This window comes from Anser cygnoides, chromosome 1 (assembly GCF_040182565.1).
Source record: "Anser cygnoides isolate HZ-2024a breed goose chromosome 1, Taihu_goose_T2T_genome, whole genome shotgun sequence".
Lineage (NCBI taxonomy): Eukaryota > Metazoa > Chordata > Aves > Anseriformes > Anatidae > Anser > Anser cygnoides.
In genome coordinates, this window is record NC_089873.1 from 62,242,238 (window position 1) to 62,266,025 (window position 23,788).

The 23,788-nt window shown below is 46.0% G+C and overlaps 1 protein-coding gene across 6 annotated transcripts in view; it reads left to right on the top strand.

The window, feature by feature from the left end:
- The window catches only part of TMEM178B (transmembrane protein 178B), a 230,623-nt gene that overhangs the window by 199,872 nt on the left and 6,963 nt on the right, over positions 1-23,788 (top strand). Inside the window, exons 4-5 of one of the 6 annotated variants that reach the window (XR_010831913.1) lie at positions 9,858-15,232; positions 20,712-22,925. The exons of 3 other annotated variants lie outside the window; for them this stretch is intronic. Coding sequence is in view for 2 of the 3 variants with exons in the window: in XM_066998191.1 (XP_066854292.1) it covers positions 9,858-10,108 (251 nt within the window). In the remaining variant the exon portion in view is untranslated. Of the gene's footprint in view, positions 1-9,857; positions 22,926-23,788 lie in introns of those variants that run through there. 2 more of the 6 variants (XM_048058686.2, XM_066998191.1) reach the window with 2 other exon arrangements.

Sequence of the window (23,788 nt, forward strand, 5' to 3'; positions counted from 1 at the left end):
ACTGGAAATTTCACAGAAAAAGCAGCCAGACCAGGCAGAAAGTGTGTGACTGGAGCCCTCCTCATTTCCATCCAGCTTGCCCTGACCTGGCTCTTCCAGGGGTTACAGAAAGCAGTCATACATACTGTGTACGTGTGTGTGCCGCGGAGGCTGTACAGGTGTTTCCTCTGCAACAGGAAAGAAGATTTCAGCATCCTCCATGCCCTGGGATCCTTCAAGGCAGCACAGAGGGGATCAGGGTGGTTTTGTTGCTTCCAGGCACTCACATAAATATCACGGGGGTGGCCTGCACCCCGTGCTCTTTGTTATCAAAACAACTTCATCTTATTTTGATTTCTGGCCGTTACATCTCACTAGCTGTATCACTCAGCTGTGAAGAACATCAGTCTGAAGACTCCTCAGCAGTTTAAAATTTCCTTCAAATGAAAGGTTCTGCTAACCAAACCTTCTGAGAGAGGTGCAGTTTTCTGACTGGAATAAGAGGGCCCTACCCAGAGAGAGGCAGGATGACCTGGTTGTTAAAATACCAAAGGTGAAGTGGTGGGTGGATTCCCCATGCTATGGGAGATGCCCTGTGACGAGGCAAGCCCAGCCCTGACCTTACAGGTTTCTTGTCTGCTCCGGCAAATGCTGAGGCTCGGAAGCAAGTGCCTGAAGTCTGATACTAAACTTACATGTCTTGTCATCTGACAAGTTGGAAATGTGATGGAGTCACGCGAATTGGCTCAGACCTTAGCCTCAGAGCGTAACGAAGCAGCTCTGGCCAGGCAGTCCTGGGAGGTCCGTGCTGCAGGGGGTGCAACAAGCCTGCCGGCAACCTCTGCCTGTCACCAAGCATGGTGCTTGCCAGCCGAGTGTTGTGATAATTTCACTAACCTTTGGTTAGGATGTTTCTCTATTTTGACATTCTTTCCCTTCTGCACCCGGCAAAATATGGAATAACATCCCACAGCTACACCTGGCACAAGTTTTGCTGCCTCCTCTGTTGTGGCTGCAAGTTCCTGAGCCATTCCATTTGCTTAATGGCTGTAGTCAAGTCACTTTATTATTGCTAGGTTACCTTGGCTGGGTCATGGCTAAAGTAATCAGAGGGTTATTCAGCTCAGGCTTTGATCAACTCCCCTCTTTCTCCCTAGCCCTGTTTTTTATCAAAACATGCCTTTTGGCTAAGTAGCGTTGCTTTCACCTTATGTACCAACTCATAGCTTCAGCGGGTGCGTGCTCTCAGCTGATTATCGCTGGCTGTAGCAGTTCACAGCCTGGGTATCCACTCCTGGTGCCGTGCCACGAGCTGTGGGGCATGGTAGCAGAAAGGTCACCACGTGCAAACCTGTAAATCACGTGTAAATGTGAGGTACAGGCTGCCGGCTCTACCAGCATAGCAAACCGAGGCTCAGCCCTCAACTGCTGCAGTGGTTTTCCATATACTGTACTGACTTACCCGAACCTAAGGAGCACACCTATAAGTATTTGCAGTCATGATGGAGGACACATAGCCATAACGTCTGATGCCATAACGTCTTGCAGCTCGTGCAGCAGCAATTCAACAGCCAGGCGCCGCTGCTGAAGTGACCCGCAGCAGGCGAACAGCTCTCGTGTGGCACGGATGCCGCGGGCACGTTTGGAGGCAGGAGGCCAAAGGCCAAATGCAAACAGCATTCTGGCAGGGGCTATAATGCAATATCGCAGCACCGCCGCAGCCCCTGCAGTTTGCTCTGGTTCTCAGTATAAAATAAAAACGTGTGAGGTTCCAGCCCCGGTGGGTTCATGGTCTTGTACGGACACAGCACTGAACCTCCATCACCCAGTCCGACTTTGGCTTCCAGCTCAGCTTTTTTATAAGGGCAATTTTCCAGTAAACCCCTTGCTATTCTGCAACCTATCGGTGATGCTGCAAGCTGCTTCTGCTGGAGTGGTACATAATTAAGCAATAATTTATATTCTGTGCATGTATGCACAGAGCAATAAAGTGTTCTCAAGAGCTGTGTGCTGCTGAGGCGTTTAATCCATGCACAGAAGGAGTTTACTGCAAAGCTACTCCCTCCAAAAGGCTTTTGTCATCACTGTGTTGGGAGGGAATTTGGTTTATTCTTTAATAATTTCATTTGATTGTGATATAATTTAAATAGGTAATGGTACACAATCCACTTTAGGATCAGACCCCATTTTATTTGTTTGTTTGATGTACCTTGAAAACAATAAAAGTTAGCAGGGCAGAGAGAAATTAAAGACGGTCTTGTTTCACTTATGATTTTTTTTTCCTATAACCCTATAATGAAAAAGTTATGATAATTAAATAAACAGCACTTCTTCCAAAGGCATTATTAGCCAGGAATTGCCATCAATGGCAGCCACTAGAAACACTTGAAAAGGAGGGGAGTCACATGTATTTGAGAGCTGCTCGGTTTCAGAGGACATCTTAAAATCCTTACCTTTGTGTTTTTCTTTTTATCTACTAGTGTTTATAAGTAATACTTGACATCTCTGTCTCTGCAAAAAACAGAAGGGGAAAAGAATCCATTTTTTGGTTTGTTTATTTTATACATCTGACAGCACTGTTAGCTTGTGAGTCATTTATGCCTGTTGCTGGGGGAAGGGAGGGAATGCGTGTCTCCCAGCCAGACATGGAGGAAATGTTTTCTAAATAATAAGGAAAATGATTTGTGCAGAGCCAGGGATCTCAGAGGGGGGCGTGGTGCTGGGAACATTTTAATTACTGGCTTTTGGGATCTCCCTTGACTTCACACAGATGATATCTCCTGAAGGGGAGAAGATCCACCAAACAGAAAATTCCCTTCCCTTCCCTTCCCTTCCCTTCCCTTCCCTTCCCTTCCCTTCCCTTCCCTTCCCTTCCCTTCCCTTCCCTTCCCTTCCCTTCCCTTCCCTTCCCTTCCCTTCCCTTCCCTTCCCTTCCCTTCCCTTCCCTTCCCTTCCCTTCCCTTCCCTTCCCTTCCCTTCCCTTCCCTTCCCTTCCCTTCCCTTCCCTTCCCTTCCCTTCCCTTCCCTTCCCTTCCCTTCCCTTCCCTTCCCTTCCCTTCCCTTCCCTTCCCTTCCCTTCCCTTCCCTTCCCTTCCCTTCCCTTCCCTTCCCTTCCCTTCCCTTCCCTTCCCTTCCCTTCCCTTCCCTTCCCTTCCCTTCCCTTCCCTTCCCTTCCCTTCCCTTCCCTTCCCTTCCCTTCCCTTCCCTTCCCTTCCCTTCCCTTCCCTTCCCTTCCCTTCCCTTCCCTTCCCTGATTTAAGACGCTCCAGACCCGACACAGTAAAGGGCCATACAAATGACCTAGTCCTTCCCAAACCAAGAGAAGCAGTTACCTGAAATTGCCTCCAATGGTTGTTGAAAGAATAGGGGTGCCCTTAGGATTAGCTACGGTGTAGCAGGGCCGAATGGGTGGGCACTACAGACACCTGCTGATGACACCTACCGGTAGGTGACACCTGCTAGCATGTGCTAATACTACACTAAATGCACCCCTGTAATGCACTCAGGTAACCAGCCGCGCTTAGGCTCACCTTCACTTGCCGTGTACCTGAGCGAGGCAGCGGTTCTTGTCTCACACAGCAGCACACGCCCTGTGAAGTCCCTCAAGCTCCCCCAGTCTAGAAGCAGAGCCAAGGCGTGTGGGAGGAGGACGTGGCTTCGGAAATGGTTCAGAGGGCGCTAGCGTGAGGCAAAATTCAGACGTATTTGGTATGGGTGCTTGGAGTCTGCTTGTATTGAGATCAGCTCAGCATAACCAGTTCATTTACAAGCGGTTCTGTTCTCCCCTGGAGGTGAGGATTGAAAACTGCAAACAGAAGCATTGCAGCCCTTCGCACAGCCAGGCTGATTAGAAAGAAAAGGGATGATTACCAAATAAAAATAAAACTCCTTGCAGCGGCCCACAGCTCTGTTTGCTAAAATCATGCTTAAAACCAGCTACAAAGGCTGTGACTCATAACCCACACTGAATGAGGTTCTGACCAACAACGATGTTACTTTTACCAGCCGTCTCTCTCCAGACCACATTAGGCCCTGCAGCAAGGATGCAGGAGCGGTGCCCCGTGAGCCCCGTGTGTCCAGCAGCCCTGGCTGCGGGGCAGGGGCTGGCTCTGCCCACCACGGCCCCATCCAGCTGGCAGGGGGCCGGAGCCCTGCCTCTGCACCGAACAGCTCCGAAATGGGGGGGGCGGATAACCACGAGGTATTTAATGGCTCAGGTGCTCCGTTAGCAGGACAAGCATTGTCAAAACCAGACAGAGAGGAAGGTAGCTGTCTGACGAGGAGTCGAGACGGAGGTGTGACTACATGTCAAACAGCAGTTTCTGCAGCGCAGACGTGGCCTTACACGGAATTTCATCCCTCACCTGTCTGTAGCGTTTTGCAGTGACATGTGAATTTCCTTTGTCAGAAATGCCGCTGTTGCCTTGTCTCGTTCATTAGTGTTTCAGGTAGGATGATAAGGCATAAATCCCATCACAAAGAACTTAGTGCCTTCTGCTCTCCCCAGCTGCTGAAGGCGATGGTCTTTATCTCCCCCGTCCAGCTCATGCACTGCCGCATCCCCAGCGAGCTCTTATTTCCGCCTGTCATTCACATTGTGTGTGCCAGTGCCACGGCCCAGGCGCTGAGCCTTGGCCCACCAGCCTTCACGTCCCATCGACTGAAGTTATGGAAGAGTTTCTGACAAAGAAAGAAAAGTTTGTATTGCTACTGCTGCCTGGGGATGCGGCCCATTAGTACCTGTCGGGTGTACCTCACTGACTGCGAGAGCCTAGCAGGAAAGCTAATGAGGTTTCAATTTATTTTCTGAGGGAGGAAGAACCTCAGGATCGGGGATGTTCGTGACTTGTTGCTCTCCTGGTGCCATGCCCGTAGTGCAGGCAGTGTCCTGGGCAGGAGCGACAGCCTCCCTCCTCCTGCCGTCTGAGCTCGGTGTCTGGTTTAACCTGGCAGGCAAATAAGCACCACACAGCCGTTCAGCCCCCCCCCTTTGTCTATGGACCACCCCTGTGAAATGTCCCCAGAATGCCTATAAAATGTCCCCTGCGTTCTTTTAGTCCATGACTTAGCTTCTATCCGTTATGACAGTCGCTCAGGACAGGAGAGGTGGTGCATTATGTGGAGTTGCTGGATGCCAAAGCCAGCTCAGTTTGGGTCGCTGCTGCATTTGCAGTGCTTGTTGCGAGGCTCGTCCTCCACCGGTTCAAGTGGTTCCTTCTGTAGGACTTGCTACAACATGCATCTCAAATCATGGTTTACAACAGTTTAAAGACATATCTGTTACAGTCTCCACCCTTGTCCTTTTGACCAGGCCGTAGCGTTTAACATTGCAATGAACTCCTGCCCTCGTTCCAGCTCCAGCCTGGGCTTGTCCACTGGCCACAGTCCCTCAGAGGTGCACCTGCTCCGGCATGGCCTTATCCGTGAGCCACACGGTCCCTTCAGAAGCCTGCCTGCTCTGGTGTGGACTTATTAATGTGCCACAGCCCCTGCAGAGATACACCTGCTGCAGCACAGCCTTACCCACAGCCACAGTCACTTTGAGGTGTACCTGCTCTGCACAGCCTTTTCCATTGGTCACAGACCCTTCAGAGGTCCCTTCAGACACCTGCTGTGTCACGGTCTCATCCACACCCACAGACACTTCGAGGTGTTCTGCTGTGGCCGTATCCACAGACATGAACACTGCAGGGTGTACCTGCTACAGCATGGACTTCCCCATGTCACGGATGCTTCATGGCTACTTTGCTCTGGCGTGGACTTACCTGTGGCCAGAGAGGCTTCAGGGTGTCTGTGCTCCCATGTGGACACATCCACAGGTCACAGTCCCTTTGAACTGAGTTCAGTCTGAAGCACCAGCCTGTGCACAGCAGAGGAGCAGCAGCGATGCCCTGGCTGTTGGCCAGCCCAGGCAGATGGCCACAGCTGTTACCAAAATGTTCCTGGGCACAGCAAAGCACAATGATAAGGGGTACAGCAAACTGCAAAAGCAGCCACTAACAAGCACTGGACTCTAACATACAGTAAGACAAGCAAGCCCAGCCCTGTGACAAGCACAGGAGCCTGCCAATAGCCAGCTAAACATCTGTAAATTTGGTCTAGCACACTCCACACTCCAGTCAAATCTGTCATCATCTTGAACCCTTTGGGCCCCACACTGGATGCCTAAAAGGACTGCAGTGGTTTAGTCCTGGCAGGCAGCTGAGCACCGCACAGCTGCTCGCTCTCCCCAGGTGGGATGGGGGAGAGAACTGGAAAGGTAAAAGTGCAAGAACTCATGGGCTGAGATAAGGACAGTTTACTAGGTAAAGCAAAAGCCGCGTGCACAAGCAAAGCAAACCAAGGAGTTCAGTCGCTGCTTCCCATCCGCAGGCAGGAGTTGAGCCACTGCCAGGAAAGCAGGGCTCAGCACATGGGATGGTTTCTTGGGAAGCCAAACGCCATCACCCTGAATGCCCCCCCCCTTCCTCCTTCTTTACCCCAGCTTTTGTTGCTGAGCATGACGCCACATGGCATGGGACATCCCTCTGGCCAGTCTGGGTCACTTGTCCTGGCTGTGTCCCCTCCCAGCTCCTGGTGCACCCCCAGCCCCTTGCTGGTGGGGCAGCACCAGAAGCTGACGAGTCCTTGGCTGTGGGTGAGCACTGCCCTGCAACTGCTGAAATGTCGGTGTTATCACCACTATCTCCATCAAAATCCCAAACACCACATCATATGAGCCTCTGTGAAGAAAATTAACTCTATCCCAGCCAAAGCCATGACAATGTTGTACACAGTCTAGCAGAGGCTGTATTTCCAAGGGCAAACTCTGTCTCATTGTCACTTCCACCCATGCCTCTTTTGCTATGATGGCCAGCGACTGTAAAATTTGGATGGAAAATCTTTTATGTTATGATTGCCAATTCATGAGGAAAAGCTACTGAGCAGTCATAAAGCAGTAACAGTAGTCAGTTTTCATCAGTAACCCTCCTGGTGAGAGGCCAGATTAACTACAAGTGCTAGACCTTCCTTGCTTGGCTGAATACAAACAACACATAGGGTTCATATAATGGCAACGATGATTCCTCTAGTGGTTTTAATTGGCATTTTTTTGTGTCTGTAATGAATAACACAATAGGGATGCTGACAAACCTGTGCCCATAGTGCTGTACAAGACATCCTGCAGAAGCACAGGGTGTGAATGGCGGAGAACCACGCAATGTATCCTCTGACATTGTGCATGGCAGTCGTTATTTATCGTCATGGGATTAGCGCTTTCTCCACTGAAGGGGCAGGACAGGAGCAGCGTTTTTTAAAGAAGTCTCATGCTCGTGATATGCTTTGTTCTCTGTGGTTGTTACTCATTCTTCTTTGTTGTTTGTTCGCTATGGGGCAGAATATCCCCTGCAAGGCGGAGTGCAAATATATTGGGGCATTGTGCAAATACAACGGGTAAACAACGCTTCTTGCATTGAAGAGCTTGTAGTCAAAATAGCCAAGACAAAGCGTGAAAGCATGGGGAGTATTTGAAATCTGAAGTTATTTTCTTCCCTTTTGTACTTACCAAATGCAGTTTCAGTCTGGCCGCACAGATTTTCCCACCCACCTCTCCTAACAATCATGTATTTCAAGAGAACTGAAATTATCATGTTCCTGCTAGAAAAGAAAGGCCTTTCATGTCATTTTCTAACCCTTTGAAACAAGCCATGGAGCTTGGTTTAGAGCACAGTGGCTCCGAGGGATCATTTTTCCCCAGTCTGACAACGTACTAGCCATGTTGACATGTCACACAAGGACAGCCGTGTTCTTGCCAGACAGCTTCACATTGCTGGATAACCTCGGTGACATGGTAAAACACAGAAGGTTTGTGGTTTCTGATCAAACAACACGATTTTTGAGTACGGGATTCTGGGAGAGAGGCTCCCATTCCTCCTGCTCTGCACTTAGGAGCAGCGCAGGACATCTCTGAAGACAGCTGCAGAGCCTGGGGTCTCACAAGGCGCTAGCAAAGTCCACAGCACTGATTGCTGGCTAACTGGGTGCCGAGGTGAGGTAATAAGGCAGTCTTTTTTTATACAGGCACAGTATCTACCACAGCAGCTGTCTGGTCCAGACCGGTACCCCGTGGCATTATCGTAATGTGAATGCTTATGAGCAGTGCTCGCTGGGCCATCTGGCAGCCATATATAGCATTAGGGGAGGCACCCAGAGCTCCCATATCCCCTGTCCTTTGCAACAGAGAGTGTCTGCAAGTGGCAAACGGCGAACGCATCAGAAGAGAAATGAGAGTCCAAATAGACAAGGGAGGCAGCGGTCAGAAGAGGGAACAGAGAGTGGTGTGGCAGTGGACTCACAGCTCATGCATGACAGAGATTGGCACGGAGATCTCAGATCTGTAGGATGTGCCTACTAAATAAGAGAGATAGATATGGTAAGAAGTCCAAACATTTTTGGTGATATAAGTGTTTGTACAAATGCCCCCAGGTTCTGTGCCTAATTCCAGAAGAATTCACCACATAATCTCATCTATATCTTCAATGGGGAGTATAAAATCCATTTCTTCGATGTAACTGTAACTAAAAAGAGCAAAGCAGCAGAGAAACAAAAGGAGAAGAGTTGCAGGAGAGAAGCAGGAGTAGGAGCATGAAGGGGTAAAGGAGGCGAAGGTACCAGAAGAAAAGAGCTTGTTGCTCTTTTCACAGGCTGGGTGTGAATTCCTTTGGGGATTTCACTGTCTTAGGGCAGGACCAAGAAGACTAGGCTAGTCCTCACCAGCAGATGAGCAAACAGAGGTCTGACACAGGACGTGCTTTACGGGTAACACACACAGCAGGCTATTATTCGTGCACGAACAGCATGTGTGTTACCCTACCACCAGTCCTTAGGCCGCCATTTGTGCCGAGGGCCTTCCGTCAGTTCAAGGAGGCCTACGCGGGGAGGAATTAGAGACGAAAAAATAAGCTACCAACTTTGTGTTTACTGTGGTTGTTATCTCCTGAGATGGGCACGCGCACTCTGTAGCTATCCATTACTTGGTGTGTAGGTGGCAGCCATGACATTTCAGGAGCTCAGAGTTTAACTGTGTTGAAGCTGGAGGCCAAAGATCAAAATTAGACTCATCTGGGTGGGCTAAGGTTCAGCCTCATCTGATGTGTGTGGCTTTCCAAAACTCTTACGACTTGACAGAGTTATGAAGCCTGTCCCGGCAGTGCTCTCAGGAAGAAATGAAATATCGCTGTGGAGATGGAAAACAAGAACAGGATGCTTTGAAGATTTCCCCAATACTGCAGAGGGCATCTAGATTGGGACTGGAGTCAGGCAGAGGGTAGAATCCAAATTTTGTGAGGTATTTATGGTTTCAAGAGTGGCATTTTAAAAGGGCAAGTAGAGTGGAACATTTTAGATTTTGACGTAAAAAAAAATCTGAAAAAAATCTCTCCAAGGCATTTCAAGTGTATGTTTCAACAAAGCCAGAATGTCAAAGATTTTGTAATATTTTTCTTTATAAAATCCATCACTGAAAAACTGAATTTAAACAAAAATTTGATCCTTTTTCCTCCAAAAAAAAAAATATTGAAACATGACGATTCACTCCATATTTGCGTAAAGCAAAATTCCAGTAAAATCAATGGTTCCTGAGGGAGTGCTCATAATGACAAAAACATTAAAGTTTCTTTATACAGCTCTGCTCAGCATCAGATCAATATTTGAGGCACTGGTGGCACTCGGTTCATTCCCCATGGCTAGACTAAGCCACTTTCTATGCGAATGTCTTCCCTTAGGTATTTCCCTACTGACTGCACCAACCCTCGGCAGCTTGGAAAGCGGTATGTCTGTCACTCTTCTAACTTCTCTCTATTTTTTTCCTCCCTCCTTCTCCCCTTCCCGCTCTCCTCCAGGAACCTTCTGCATCATTTCACTGTGCACGTGTGTGGCTGGAATCAACTTTGAGCTCTCCCGTTACCCCCGCTACCTGTACGGACTTCCCGACGACATCAGCCATGGCTATGGCTGGTCCATGTTCTGTGCGTGGGGGGGCCTGGGCCTCACTCTTATCTCCGGCTTCTTCTGCACCCTGGCCCCTTCTGTCCAACCTGTCCCCAGGACCAACTGCCCCAAATCTAGACCTGAGAATGGGACAGTGTGCTAAAACAAATAGCAAACAAATACACACACACACACACACGTATATATATATATATGTCTATGTATACCGATACATGCATATATATGTATATATAATTATATATATATATATATAATCTCAAATTAACGCCAGTGCCAAGGTAGAGCTGAGTCCAACACGGCACTCACATCTCCACCGGACTCTGTGTTGCTTCGTTCTTTCTCACAGAGATGGGAAAGCTTTTCTCTCACGTGGCTCTTCCATCCAACTCTTAACTTCAGCATCATACCTTAGAGGCCGAATGAACATACTGTCGCACCTACCAGCTGCCACCCGGGAAGGGGGAGAGGGGCTCCGTGAGGGGATCTGGAAACAGATTCTGTACAGGACAGGGAGGGTGGGGGGGACAGAAGGCCTGTCCATTGCAGCCAGAAAGGAAAATGCAAACAGAAAACAAAGAAACAAATCAAGCATTTGAGCCACCTCTACAATGTACCTCCTCAAGGCCATTGTCAGAAACCCACCCACTTTCTTTTTCTTTCTTAAAACAAAATGACAGAAGCCTACCCTGTTCGTTTTCTTTCTTTTTTCCTTTTCTTTTTTTTTTTTTCTTTTCTTTTTGGTTTGGGGAATCTCTTTTTTTTTTTTTTTCTTTTTTTCACTTACAACACAGAAAACAAAATGGACAGAAGATCTGGGGAAAAGCAAAAAAAGCATTTTCTCTTTCCTGCCAAACTTTAGAAAGAAGCAAGCAGATGAAAATAATAATAATAATAATTTAAAAACAGGATCTTATGAAAAAAAAACAGAAAACAAACAACAACAACAACAACAACAAATATGAGGACATCTCAGCGGACTCTCCAACAACACGGTTTTAATCTTCCAGCTGCCTTACATCCAGGCTTACAACTGAGGCTGAACTGCTAATGCAAACGCAGTCGAAGGCCTTCTGAAAATGCTGTGATACATGTGTGTATAACTTTTTCTTCCCTCTTATTCTTTTATTTATTTATTTTTAAGAAAAAGAAAAATTTAAAACATTGCAGTGTGATTGTCCACTACACCATCCATGCTGTGTTTGTGGCCCAAGACTGAGGCAACCGCAGAAGCGCGAGGAAAGCCGTCCGGTCTGAGGCAGCGTGGCTCCTCTGGAGGATTTCTGGATGTTTTTGCTTTTCATGGAGCATCTGAGAGTTCAGGATGGCGGATGCAAGGGAAGACTGACCAGGGAGAAGGGAGGTGGGGGGAGCCGTGGCAATTGTTCCTCCCAGTTATCTACTGGATTGGGATTTCGTTGAGTTTCCGTTTTGGATGTTTGAGAAAACTGGGCAAAAGCCATTGCCAAGGAGAAAAGGGGAGCTAATGTCTGTAAGGGAGAAGTAAGAGACGCCTCTTGCTGTGTTCATGTATGCCAAATGAGACGTTCCCACATCTTGTCTTTGCAAACCACCCCAGTTCACTGGACCTCTCCACTCTCCATCTGGGGGAACTGTGTACAGATGAAAGGAAAGGGTCAGGTGCAGAGAACGGAGATCCATTTCCCATGAGCTCAAGCTTCGTATGGTATAATTGTGAATCCATAAATGGGACTCTCTCTCTCTCTCCTTTGGTCTTTCTCTTTTTCCCTCTACTCCTCTTCCCATTGCCTCCTTTTCCCTTTGCTCTGCTCTTCCCATCCTTCAGGCCACAGATCCCAGAAGAGCTAACTGAACGGATAAGGGGGATGAGCGCCTTTGGGGGAAGCAAAGCATTTTGGCTGCAAGGGCAGCAGCTCTGTGCAGGGGAACTGTGGCTGAGGGGAAGGTGGGTGTAGGGCCAGAGGGAGCTGGGAGAGGTGACTGCTGGGTGGCTGTGTGCAGGAGTGGTGGCACCACTGACAAATGCAAAGGGAGGCAGGGCAAAGAAAAAAAATCCCCCTCCCTAACAACCCAACCCAACATGCTCTTAATTCAGGGATAGTTCCAGCAATCCTTTCTTACACACGATAACTGCATGCCATCAGTCCTCATCAGTCAATAGAAAGCATCCCCTGAGTCTACAAAAACTCACCAGGAGAAGGAGGCAACCTGCTGCACAGAAATAAAGGCATTAATCTCCAGATCATGCTATTTACACAACTGGCAAGAAGCAGTGTTTTGCCTTGTTAAAAAAAAAAATCCAACCAACAACTAATTGTTATGCAGCCCAGTCGCATAGCCAGCCATTCCCCTTCCAGGCCTACTTCCCCTCCCTGTTACACCTTGTGTGATGATGTTGCTTTATTAACAGTGCCCAAAGAAATCAAGTTTCTGAAGGGCATTTTGGAGCAGGCTAGATTTGGTTTTCTTGCACTCTTGCTCAGCTACTTAGCTTTTCTCTTCTCTGGTTTACAAATTCCTGAGACACGCCAATGCCAGCTGCCAAGTCAGTGTGTTGCCACTGAAATGCCATTCCTGGCAAGCGAAGTTTGGTCATTTCATTCTCCATTAGATCTGACTGGAGAAACTAAGTATTTATTCATGTCGAAAATGTAAGCTTTTTGAAGAAACTTTCTTTTAAAATAGATTGGATTTTTTTTATTTTTATTTTTTTCCTGGCAATGTTTTCAAACAGAGTGGTTTTGAAAAGCTTTGAAACTGAACATGCAAGTGCCCACTAGGCAAGGAGGCTGATGAGTTAATATTGGGCAGAAGGCAATTAAAACTAAAAACAGCTCTTGGAAAGCTAAATTACAACTGAATGCAGAAAACCAAACACTGAATACCAAGAGGGACCTGTAAAAAAAATTTGTGAAAATTTTCAAAATATGAACAATGTTGAGAAAAAAAAAATCTCACAAAGGTGTTAATGCTTTAGAAAACTGGTAATTGATTAAAACATCTTTGCACACAAACTTTCCTCCTCCTCTGTAGTTCTGAGTGCATTAGGGAAACTGTTTCGTGTGAATACTGATGCCTGGAGTGACCTGGGTCAACTGAAGGGCACAGAGGTTTCTAGCTGGTGTCCACCATCAAGCCCTGTGGCATGGAAAGCAGCACGAGCTGCTGTGATGATGCCTCGTGTGATCCCTGACAATGCACAGGGTGTGTCCTCTTACAGGTGGAGTTTGGAAAGAGGTATAGCAGTGAGATTTAAAGCAATGGAAGGCAGTTTGCTGTTTCATGGCCTCTCACATCTTCTTTCTGCGGCTGGCATGAAAGTAGCTCTGCCTAGATGAAGTGTTCTCTGAAGGTGTTGGTTGGTTTACAAGCTGTATACGAGCTGAGTGTTGGTCTGTGCATGGCGATGGTGGAAGAGAGGTTTATTTTTTCCTTACAGCAGAGAAGTGTTAACCCTGGATCTTTAGGCCAGGTCTGGGATTTTCCACTCGCTATAGCACAGGCTCCCTAAGGCCTGTGTGAGTAAGAAGCGTGTTAAAAACTGTGGGTGTAAGTGCCTGAAGCAGCAGGTGAATGCATAACCTTAATCTCAAGCTGGATCCCTAAAGGACCATTTGTCCAAGCACCAGTTCTCTCATCTTTGCAGGGCTGACTCAAAAGACATCCAGATCCAGATTTGTGACAGTTCGTGTCTCCATCTCTCCTGAGCCAAAGCACACTCCCATCTAGTCTGAATTTCTGCATTTTGGGGAGGCTTTGAAATGCCTTTCTGAGCAGAGATTGAAGCTTTTTGACTAGTGTCTGATTTTCTAGTTTGAGCAGTAGTTAGAAGTCTGTCAGCTGTGGTCCCCACGTTAAGGGGCTTGACCCAGTCTCTCTGGTCTGCCCCGGTGAGGTGTTGAAGCATGTGCTTTACTTCAAGCATGTGACTGATCCCATTCACTTTGGTAGACTATTCATATGCTTAAAGTTAAGAATGTGCTTTGCTGGGTGATGTTCGGCTTCCCGCAGAGTCCAGCCCCCGTCCTTGTTTTCCTACCCTGTCCTTGTGGATAATGTGACACCCTTGTCCTAGCCTGATGTGTCAGTGGGTGCTCGGACTCCCTCTCTCCACAGGAAGCAGTCCCAGGGGAGCGGTTCTTGTACTCCAGTTCTTGTACAGGGGGTTGTCCCGTGACGGCAGGGAGTTAGCTACAAGGGCTTCTGCTGTCCATCCCTGCCAGGGCACTGTGTAGGTGAGGGGGCTACGTGGCAGGAGTCCATGTGCTCTGTATCTTCTGGACTGTGTAGGACACCTTCTTCAAGCTAAAGCTGTTTGCGTGTTGAAATTCCTGACTCATACTGGCCACCTGTATATATCATCTCTCCCTTCTCCTTCTCTGCAAACACACAACTGATCTTCCCTGATCTGAAGAAAATAGTACTTCAAGTTATATTTCTAGTTGGGCTTTCTTTTTCTTTCATTCTACCCCAGGGACAGTCACAAGTGGATCACAAGTCACCGGTGACCAGAGCAATTTCTTTGAATTACTGCTTTTGAAAAAACGTCATTACTTTTGAAAATGTTATGCCAGCTACAGTAACAAATGAAAGGAAAAAGAAAACCAAAAAACCCTCAGAGTCCTCTAAGCAGAGGATCCTATCCTCCCAGGAGAGACCTGCGAGAGTGCAGGTATTCTGCTTTCCTGTAGATGCGAGTCATTTGGGAGCACTTTTAGCTGTGGCACGTTCGCTGTGTGGTTCATCAGATGATGAATAAAACAGCACCGGTAAGGGAGAAGATTGAAATGCAGGGGATATCTCAGGTTCCCAAGTGTTCCTGGAAGACTGTCTCTCCATGGCTGTCCATTTACCCACCACGCAGCACCTCCGAACCAGGCTCATCCCCGGAGCCCCACTGATAAGCAGAGCTCAGAAGAAAATCACTGTAATCTGTCCTTAATTCTTGAGTGCCAAGCTAACTGCCAGGAGTGAAATGGAGAGGAAATAATATGTTACCAAGTATAGCTTAAATAAAGACATGCATTATTCAGGTTCTTTCTTCTTTGTGTCTCTACATAGGCGTAGAAGGGCTATAGGGGAGCTCAGGCACATTCACACGAACCAGACCCATGTATCAATACTGCATTTCCTTGCCCCCAGGTTTTGCACCCTTCCATGGCCCAATCCTGTTGTACTCATCCAGTCAGCAAGGGAAGACTCAAGGTGAAAAACTGAGACAGTTCTGAATGATTGCCAGGCACCACGGACAGACAAGGAGCAAAAAGTGTGCATGAGGCACGTAAAGGTCAGTGACGAGTGAATATCCAAGATCAGGAGCTAAGTTTCAAAGAAACCTAATTTTGTTGCCGACTTCAGGCTCTCCATAAGATCTTGATTCTGCCAGCCTGAGCTGGAAAGCTCATAAAAACAGGGCTTAACTCAACACTTAGAGCCCCCCCAGTTTCCAGTAACAGCCAGGAATATAATGCATCTGATTCGTATTCTGTAGAAGCCCACAGAAAGCTTCGCCTTGGCTCCAGTGAGTTTTGGATCAGGTGCCTCAAAAAATATCTTAGTGCTGTCCTGGTTAGCACTGAAAATTAAATGCATACTCACACACATGGACATCTAACATTTAGCTTTAGAAAGAAATCAGTGTGTTTTGTTTTGTTTTGTGATTTATGGTTTCCATCCTGTCTGCCTCATTGTCTCCCAAAATCACTAATACCCCAACCCTATAGCTTTCTTCAGAGCCATAGCTAGAGATTGTAACACTTTTTAGAACAGAGAGCCTACTGCTGGTGCCAGTGGGCTCTGACAAGCTTCCTGTTGACATCAGTGGGAGAACTGGAGCCTGATACAATGCTGTCACTTTAATTGCAGTGTGCCTTGCACATATTTAGGATTTAACTTGGAGAAAGAGCCTGGATGACTGCCTCAATATAGGCCCCAAGAGGGAAATGAAATGTTGGTCCCCTTAAGTAAAGCACTCCAGAATCACAGATCAATTGTCCTTCCTTGCTCAGGGAAGACTGGCAGTGAAAATAACTGAGACTCAGAGAGGTTATCTCCAGAGGAAGGTAGGGAGAGATAAAAAAAAAGAAACCAAGCACCAGTTGCTATAGGTCAGACCTGATGGGCATTGGCTGAGTTACATGAGGACGATCCGATGTCACCCACAGCAGCAGCAGCCTGAATTGTCAGTCCCTGCCAGGGCAGGGACTTTTATATTTTTCTTTTACTGATTAACACTTCTGCAGAGTGGCAGGAAACAACTTCAGAAGTTTTCTAGTGTAGGGTGTATATACATGGACACCCTCACTCCTCCCCTTCCTTAGGCACACACACACATACATACCCTGCATGATGTGGGTGCTAGTAACCTGTAAATACGTGTACTATATGGAGAGGAAATACATTGCAAAATGCAGCATAATACTTTATTTTCTATTCTTTTGTACTTAACTCAGGAGTTGCAATGCAATTCAGGTGTTAGGTTGTGTGTGCAGATCACACAGAAGCTATCTGCTAAAGAGAAGTGGGGAGGCACCATACAGCTGGGATGAACTGGGATGAAACACACTAGAGTGTGTTTGGATATTTAGGAAAGAGTTGCCAATGTCGTTCTGATCCCAGAGGTGCAGGGAAAGGAAGCAGCTGAGACACACATATGTCTTTCTTTCTGCCTGCTTTGCCTTTGGACAGATACATCCAGCAAAAAGGGGGGCAGGAAACAGCTCAGGGCAGTAACATCCTGAAACATCGCAGCAAGACTCTCCAGAGCTGACCATCAGTGCTCTTAAATATGGGGTTTCTACAGACCTACTTCTGTATCCAGCCAGTCCCGAGCTAGCAATTCTACCTCCGAAAATGCAGTTGTGCCCACAAGTCCTTACTACCTTCTAGTGCCACAGACCTTGGCAGTAAACACTGCCAATGTGGTACAAATGGGATTCGCTTTCTGAACTGTAATGCTACAGGAAAATAAAATTGAAATCCCATCAGGACAGCCTTGGTATTCGCAAGATTGGCTCTTGCAACCCACTGTTGCAAGGTGTTTCTCTAAAACAGATGGTCGGTGTTCACATTAGTCACAAGAGAAAAAATTGCACCATATCACCTCCAACTCAGAAAAGTTTGCAGTCCCCTAAGGTAGAAATCCTGCTGTACTGAGAGGTAGCGCCGTGCCGCCTGAGTCTTACTTCTGTCTTCTGCAGAGGGCTCATGCAGGCTGCTGGCAGCACCACGACCGCAGGTAATGCTGCCCAGTGCAGCAGGGAGCTTCACATCGCCTTGGCTCCGTGCCCTACCTGTGGCAATGGAGCACAGGAATAGCGCTGCAAAGGCAATTCCTTTCAAGTGGCCTAGTTGTTTTGCCAGCTGGTCGGAAATTCCCAAACAGCAACAGCAATTCTGGAAGAGTCATGTCTTCAAAAAGCTGTGTGACCTGCGGGTTTCACTCCAGTTTCAAACCGATGTAGACACCAAGGAGCATCAATCAGATTGGGCTCAGCCTCCTGGGGTCTGGTGCACAAAAGAGCTGCAGCATCCAATTCCTGTTCAGGCAGTGAATAGGAGTAAAACACTAAATGCTCTTGGTGCTGATACAATTTAAAAAACAACAACAACAACAACAACAACACCCAACACACAAGCTCCTGATTTGCTTAAGCTCTTGCAATATTTCATCTCAAGAATAGTCTTCATCTGTCTGAAGCATAATGCTACATTTTTTTGTGAAGGATTTTTCATTAACAATATAGATCATAAGAAAAAAGTTCAAGTAGTCATAACAACAAAATAAAAGTGCAGCCTTAGACTATTCAGTAAGAGGATACTGAATTATTTATAACTCCTGGGCACCGACAACAATCACAGACATCTAATTTAAACTGTTACTATTTTTACTTGGCAATTTTCATCACTTAACGTGTTTATATTCATGTATTTGTTGTTTGATCTTGTGCAGGACAAAATTTCCCCTACTTATGTAAAAATGCCTATTTGGGGACTTTTGAAAATATTTTTCTGCAGTAACTTAAATTATTTTAAAGCATTTTGTGACCTAGTATGGCAGAGGTTGCAACTTTGAAAGCTGTAAACTGTACCTAAAATTGGGCTTGAACTTGCAGTTCCTTCTCAAGTAAAATTCCCTTTGATTATAGGTAATTGGAATCAATGAGAAGTTTGTTTCATTAAAACTGTAAGACTGGGTCCTACCTATGTGTATATGTGATGGGGGACTTAGGTTAGGGGGGCTGTATTTGTATGTCAGCCCACTGCAGGACCTTTTGCATAGACGCAGGAACAGGAACTACTAAGTCACTCCTACTTTATACCAATCTCTTTTTGTAAAAAAACACAACCATTATACTCATGTGTGGCTGGAATACTGCAGTGGTAATTGTAGCCCATAGGCTGATACAGATATACATGTATATATGTATATATATGTATACATCTTTGTAAATTTATGAAAAATGTCCATAGATTCATGATTGCCTGAAGTAACCTGAGGTTAATGTACAGAATTTCAGGCAGAGGACTGTTTCTTTTTCACAACCCTCATGTATCTCAGATTCAAATCAAAACAAAGGAAAAAGTATTATTTCCTAGGAAAATCATGATTCTGCCGTTGCACCAGTCTAGGAGGGGTATCTCGCTACAGTCAGTGGTATGCACACCCATACACATATATCCAGTCAGAGGACTGGGTCTCAAGGGCTTCTTTAAGGAAGAGAAATGGACTTTAAAAGCCATGGCAGAATTTCTGTTCCACATTAGCTCTCTAGACTCACTTATCCTTTACCAAGAAGTCCTTTGTACAGATGCTCTCCTTCTGCACTAGGTGTACGTCTGTGAGGAGGACCTCCGTAGATGAAGTCAAATTACACAAAGGCCTGGATTTTCTGACCTGAATCCATCCCCATTAACCTTAGGCACTTAACTGAGCTGTTGGTGTTGATGGTCTTGTCTGCCTTGGTTTCTAATATAGTTAATGAAGAGAGACAATTGCTTCTAGGTGGTGACTGAGTAGAACTGAGATCTAACCCAGTTTTGGAGTTCCTTCTCCCTCCATGGAGTGACCACTCACCTATTTTAAAAGATCTTAAATCCCAGCGGGATGACTCAAGGACCTTGTGCAGAAGAGCATCCATATGGAGATCAGTTGTGGTGCTCACCACGCAACATGCAGCAAAAGGAAATGCTCACAGCAGCCTTCTCCACCCCAAACTACAACATGGCTGCAAAGTCATTGCACTACTTGCCCCAGTCCTTGGAAACTGCATTTGTAGCGGGTTCCTTATGGTGATCTCCAGCTGTAGACCACTGCATGGCCCTGTTGCTGGAGGTCAGAGACCTTTGGTCTGAACTCTTCACCATTCTCTGCCAGTTCGGGCATTGCTGAACCAGTGCAATGAGTGAATTTACATCCTAAAAGTTTGAAAATCTAAGCTGCTCAGAGATTACTTTCTTGCTCCATCTCCAAAATAGCCTGGAAAATGTCATCTAGCTGGTAGTGAGGATCAAAAAATTCCCCTCCAAGGTACAGTTTGGGTATTTTTTATTTTCAATGTTAACAACTGCTTTACAAAGAGCTTACATGGAGCTTAAAGAGATTGCAATTTCATCCCTTATTGTTGGGATTATAGTTGTCCTCAAAAAAACTGAACCAGGGACTCAACAAGAGAATGAACTGTGACTGTATTATTCAGAAAGCTGCTCTGACAAGGCTGAACGTACGTCTCCATCTCATGGTGAGAGTCTCTCGGAGCTGAAATCTGGAATCACGTATTCACACCAAGTTGGAAAGACCAGCAAATTAATCCAGTATAAGAACTTTGAAGTGCTTGTATATTCCCATATTTTACCTGAATAGAATAAACACAGTCAGGGGAATGGAGGAATTAAACCCATTTCTGAGAATTCCAGGGCTAAGTGAACTTTGGCTGTGGTGGCAACAGATGGTCACAACTATTTATTTCCACAGCTAAAGTTAAGTTAGGAACTTGACAATGCTCACTCATCTCTCAGAATGAATTTATTTTTTAAAATACTGTTAGGGTTATGGCAAGAAGAACTTCAGATGGCCTGCAGGGACCTACAAAGTAAATATTCAGTACTGTGTACCAATACTTAGGGAGAGACCTCAGCAAGAAAGTGGGAGATAAAACTGAGTTCCAGGGATCAAAAGATATTTTTCAGCGCAGTACCTCCTTGTCTAATCTCTACTGTTTCATCCTGACGTTCCTCTCCTGTTCTCCCCTTCCCTCTTTTGAGGAGTCAGATGTGTATATCTCTCTTTCTACCTTTTCCTCTCTGTGTGAGAATATAGAGATGCTTCCCGTAAAGATGTTTATCTCTAAATCCCATTCCGTACCAACTCTTGCATATGTGACTGTTTTGTTATTTGAGATGTCTGTGAAAAAGAAATAAAGGCTTTAAGAGTGAACTCTGGAAATGAGGAGGAGCTTGAGAATAAATCAAATTTAAGGATTCAGCACCATTTTCTGCATGACTTTTGAGAACGGTCACAAAATTTCATCATCGTCCTCTCCCTCTCTCTCTGTGAGAGGGATGGGGATGGCCGTGGGATGTGGGACTCAGAGGTTGCTGTAGAGCTCACTGTGCCCACGAGGGTTTTGCAGACTTTTCAGAGGGTTAGTGTCAAAGAAAACCTCCTTTTAAAAGGCAGTGAAGTCCCTGTGCAACATCAGTTGGGAGGGAGGTTCTGTGGGGTGATTCTGTCCCAGTTTACCTTTCTTTGCTGTTCTTTACAATAGCCCTGTGCATCCAGCCATGTGCACCGCCCCCAGTGCTGCGTTCTCCACCCTGCATTTGGATTATCTTCTTGGAGAATCCTCTACTTTCTGTTCAAAAATCGTGTCACCTCTGAATGAAAGCCATAATCGGTCCTGTGACCCTGCAGCAGCGGGTGAGCGCACGGCCTCCGGTGGGACGGCCGCAAGGCCTTGGCCCCGGGGCGATCCCAGGTGGCGGGCAGAAGAGCAGGCCCAGCACACGTGGCCATCTCACTTCGGGGCAGTAAAGCATCCCAACGTGTTTCATGAACCATTTGGCCACTGCAGATCTGTGGGGCCGACTCCTTGCTGTCTCACACTTGTGTCGTCACACGGTCCTACAGCCATGGAGAAACACACCTGTGTGAAGGCCCGAGCCTTCTGCGCAGGCCTCAGATCAGACTCACTGTGCTCTCCTCCATCCACAGCTGGTGCATCTCACACGGGCATTTGGAGTTTCTTCTGCCACAATACGTGATCTACCAACTGACCAAACATTTTTGGAGGGTTCCCCTTCTGTGACTCCCTTGTTAGTCCTCTGTTCCTTAAAGAAAAACGTTTCTGCTGAGAGGAAATGAAACAAGTCCCATAACCTCTCCTTCCTTTAGTGCTGACAAAAGTTGCAGTCACCACTTTCTCTAACTGACAGTTTGGGAGACTTAGCATAATAATTCACTTAAATGCCTGCAAACTGAAACATGTCAGCACTTCTCTAGGGCATTCCCGAGTGAGATGATATGACTGGTACAAGACATTTGTCATGTGAATGCATCTTGGCCAGATGTTTATGTTTCCTCTAAGTGCAATACATATGTATCAACACTAGATTAGAAAAGACCTAGAATGCCACGCAACTCAGGCTTATTCAGATAAATGCACTGATATGTTGCATTTTCCTGGCATATTTTCTCTTCAGAAAATTTTACAAATACGAGTCATGCCAGGCCTCTCAGAGGCAGGTAGGTATTACCGCCATTTTAGAGATAGGAAACCAAAAGCTGGGGAAAAGACCTGATGTTTAGTGGTTTGTTGCACTCTCACAACTTCCATTAGCTGCAGGTGGGCCTCCTGTTTTCAGCACTTTTGAAAATCCAGACTGTAGCTGGTTTATCCAAATCTGCAGTGCCTGTAAATGTGGAAGCCAGGATTAGGACACTCGGGAGATCCCGACTTCATCAGAGCACTGCTACAAAGCTTTGATCCCACAAAGCATGTAAGCACTTGCCTAATTTCAAGCATGAATGTCCCATTAATGATGCTGTCGCCATGCTTAAAGCTAGGCACATGCCTAATTGCTTTGCTAGACTGGGAATTACATTAAAATATACTAAACTTTAGAGTATTTGGAAAATCCCAAAATATGTTCATGTCTGATAATGTTTCAGGCATTGTCAAGGACAATTGAACTGTATATGCAGTACAATCTGTCTGAAGTAGCTCAACCAAGAGGGGCACTTTTAGCCAACAAGCAAAGAGTTTAATGTGTTTGGGACAGTAGCATCCAGCTGTCGGAAGTAATCGAGGGTGGCATGTACTGCAGGAGTCTTCTGCGCTGCTGCAAGAGGCAAAGTGGCTCCTGTGGCCATTGGTGCTAACAAAAAATTAACAGCAAATGATTACTGCGTTAGGCTCTTCTGGTAAGATGTGAATGTGTTGGCTAATTTCACAAGGAATGCTACATCTTATCAAATGTATTGTACTCTCCATTTCTTCCTGTAAATTATTGCAGAAGAGATGAACAGAAGTTGTTTAAACATGACACATACCCAAAATTCTTGCTCCGTTAATCCAAGGTGCTAATCTGCAGACACGCAGGCGTTTGCATACGTGCATTGGTGTTTGCAGGACCATGGCCCTGAAGGATAATTTTTGTAGCAGGGTTGAGGTCAGGGAACTAACATGAGGAATTGACAAAGCCTGTGACTTTGAAATGGCAAAAGTTGCAGAAAGCATCACAGGACTTTGCTGAAAAACTGGCTGCATCTTACAATTTTCCTTTTGTTTTGATTTTATTTGGTTGGTTTTGTTTTTATCCAAATTGGCAAAGAATACTGTATTTCCATCGATAAAATCTCGTCTGGTAACTAACTAAACAACCTGTTCTTGGAAAATTAAAAAAATAAATAAATAAGTAAACTGTCAATTGTGGAATGTAAACTGATTAAACAAATAAAAAAATCATGTTGTGTGTTTTAAGTGGCTGTGTCTGCTTGTGTCCGGAGCGGGGCCGGACACCTCTCACCATGCCTCCCCCCATGAAGGATGAAGGACAAAGAGCAGAGCGGGAAGGTGGGGGGGCCCATGAGGTGTGGGGCACAAATAATAATGATTTGATGTCTTCTGGTCAGAAACACAGTATGACACTGTGAAACACAGCTTTGGGAAACCCAGCAGGTGCAGCACTGTGCTGGTAGCCTTGTTTCCTCCTTGCACTTGCGCCCTCAGCCCAGCAATAACAAGTCTGGCATTTCTATGTAGTTTTGAACGTAAAACTTGAGTCAGGTGTCCCAGGTTAAATGGCCAAAGGTCAGGTTATTCATAGCATGTAAAGGTGTATAACTATCCCAGATAAAAAATGGACAAAAATACTTTCAAATATCATAGCAGAGGGAAAGCAGAAGAATAGATCAAATGGAAAAGTACAACTTTTTAATTTTTTAAACGATGAGTTTTAAATTAATAAACCTAAAACTAAACTATTACCAAAAAGTGCAGACAAGAGATTTTTAATATGTGTTTATTTTGTTGGATACAGTATTAAATATTGAAATTATATGTTGGGTGTTTTGACCTGACAGCCAAATATAAGGATGTACCTAAAGCATCCTGCCAGGTGGCATGCTTTTCTAGCTGATAGTTCTTCCTGAGCTGAATGGCTTTTAGCAAGAGACTTGGGGTGGTAGTGACAAAAAACAATATCCTGCATTTTGTAGGATGGAGTCCTTCCCACCACCAGGGAGGTACTGTCACAAATATCAACTGCAGTGAGGAACTGAGTGAAGGACACAAATTGAGGAGCATAAAAGGGAAGCTTCAGTCAAAAATCTAACTGGTACTGG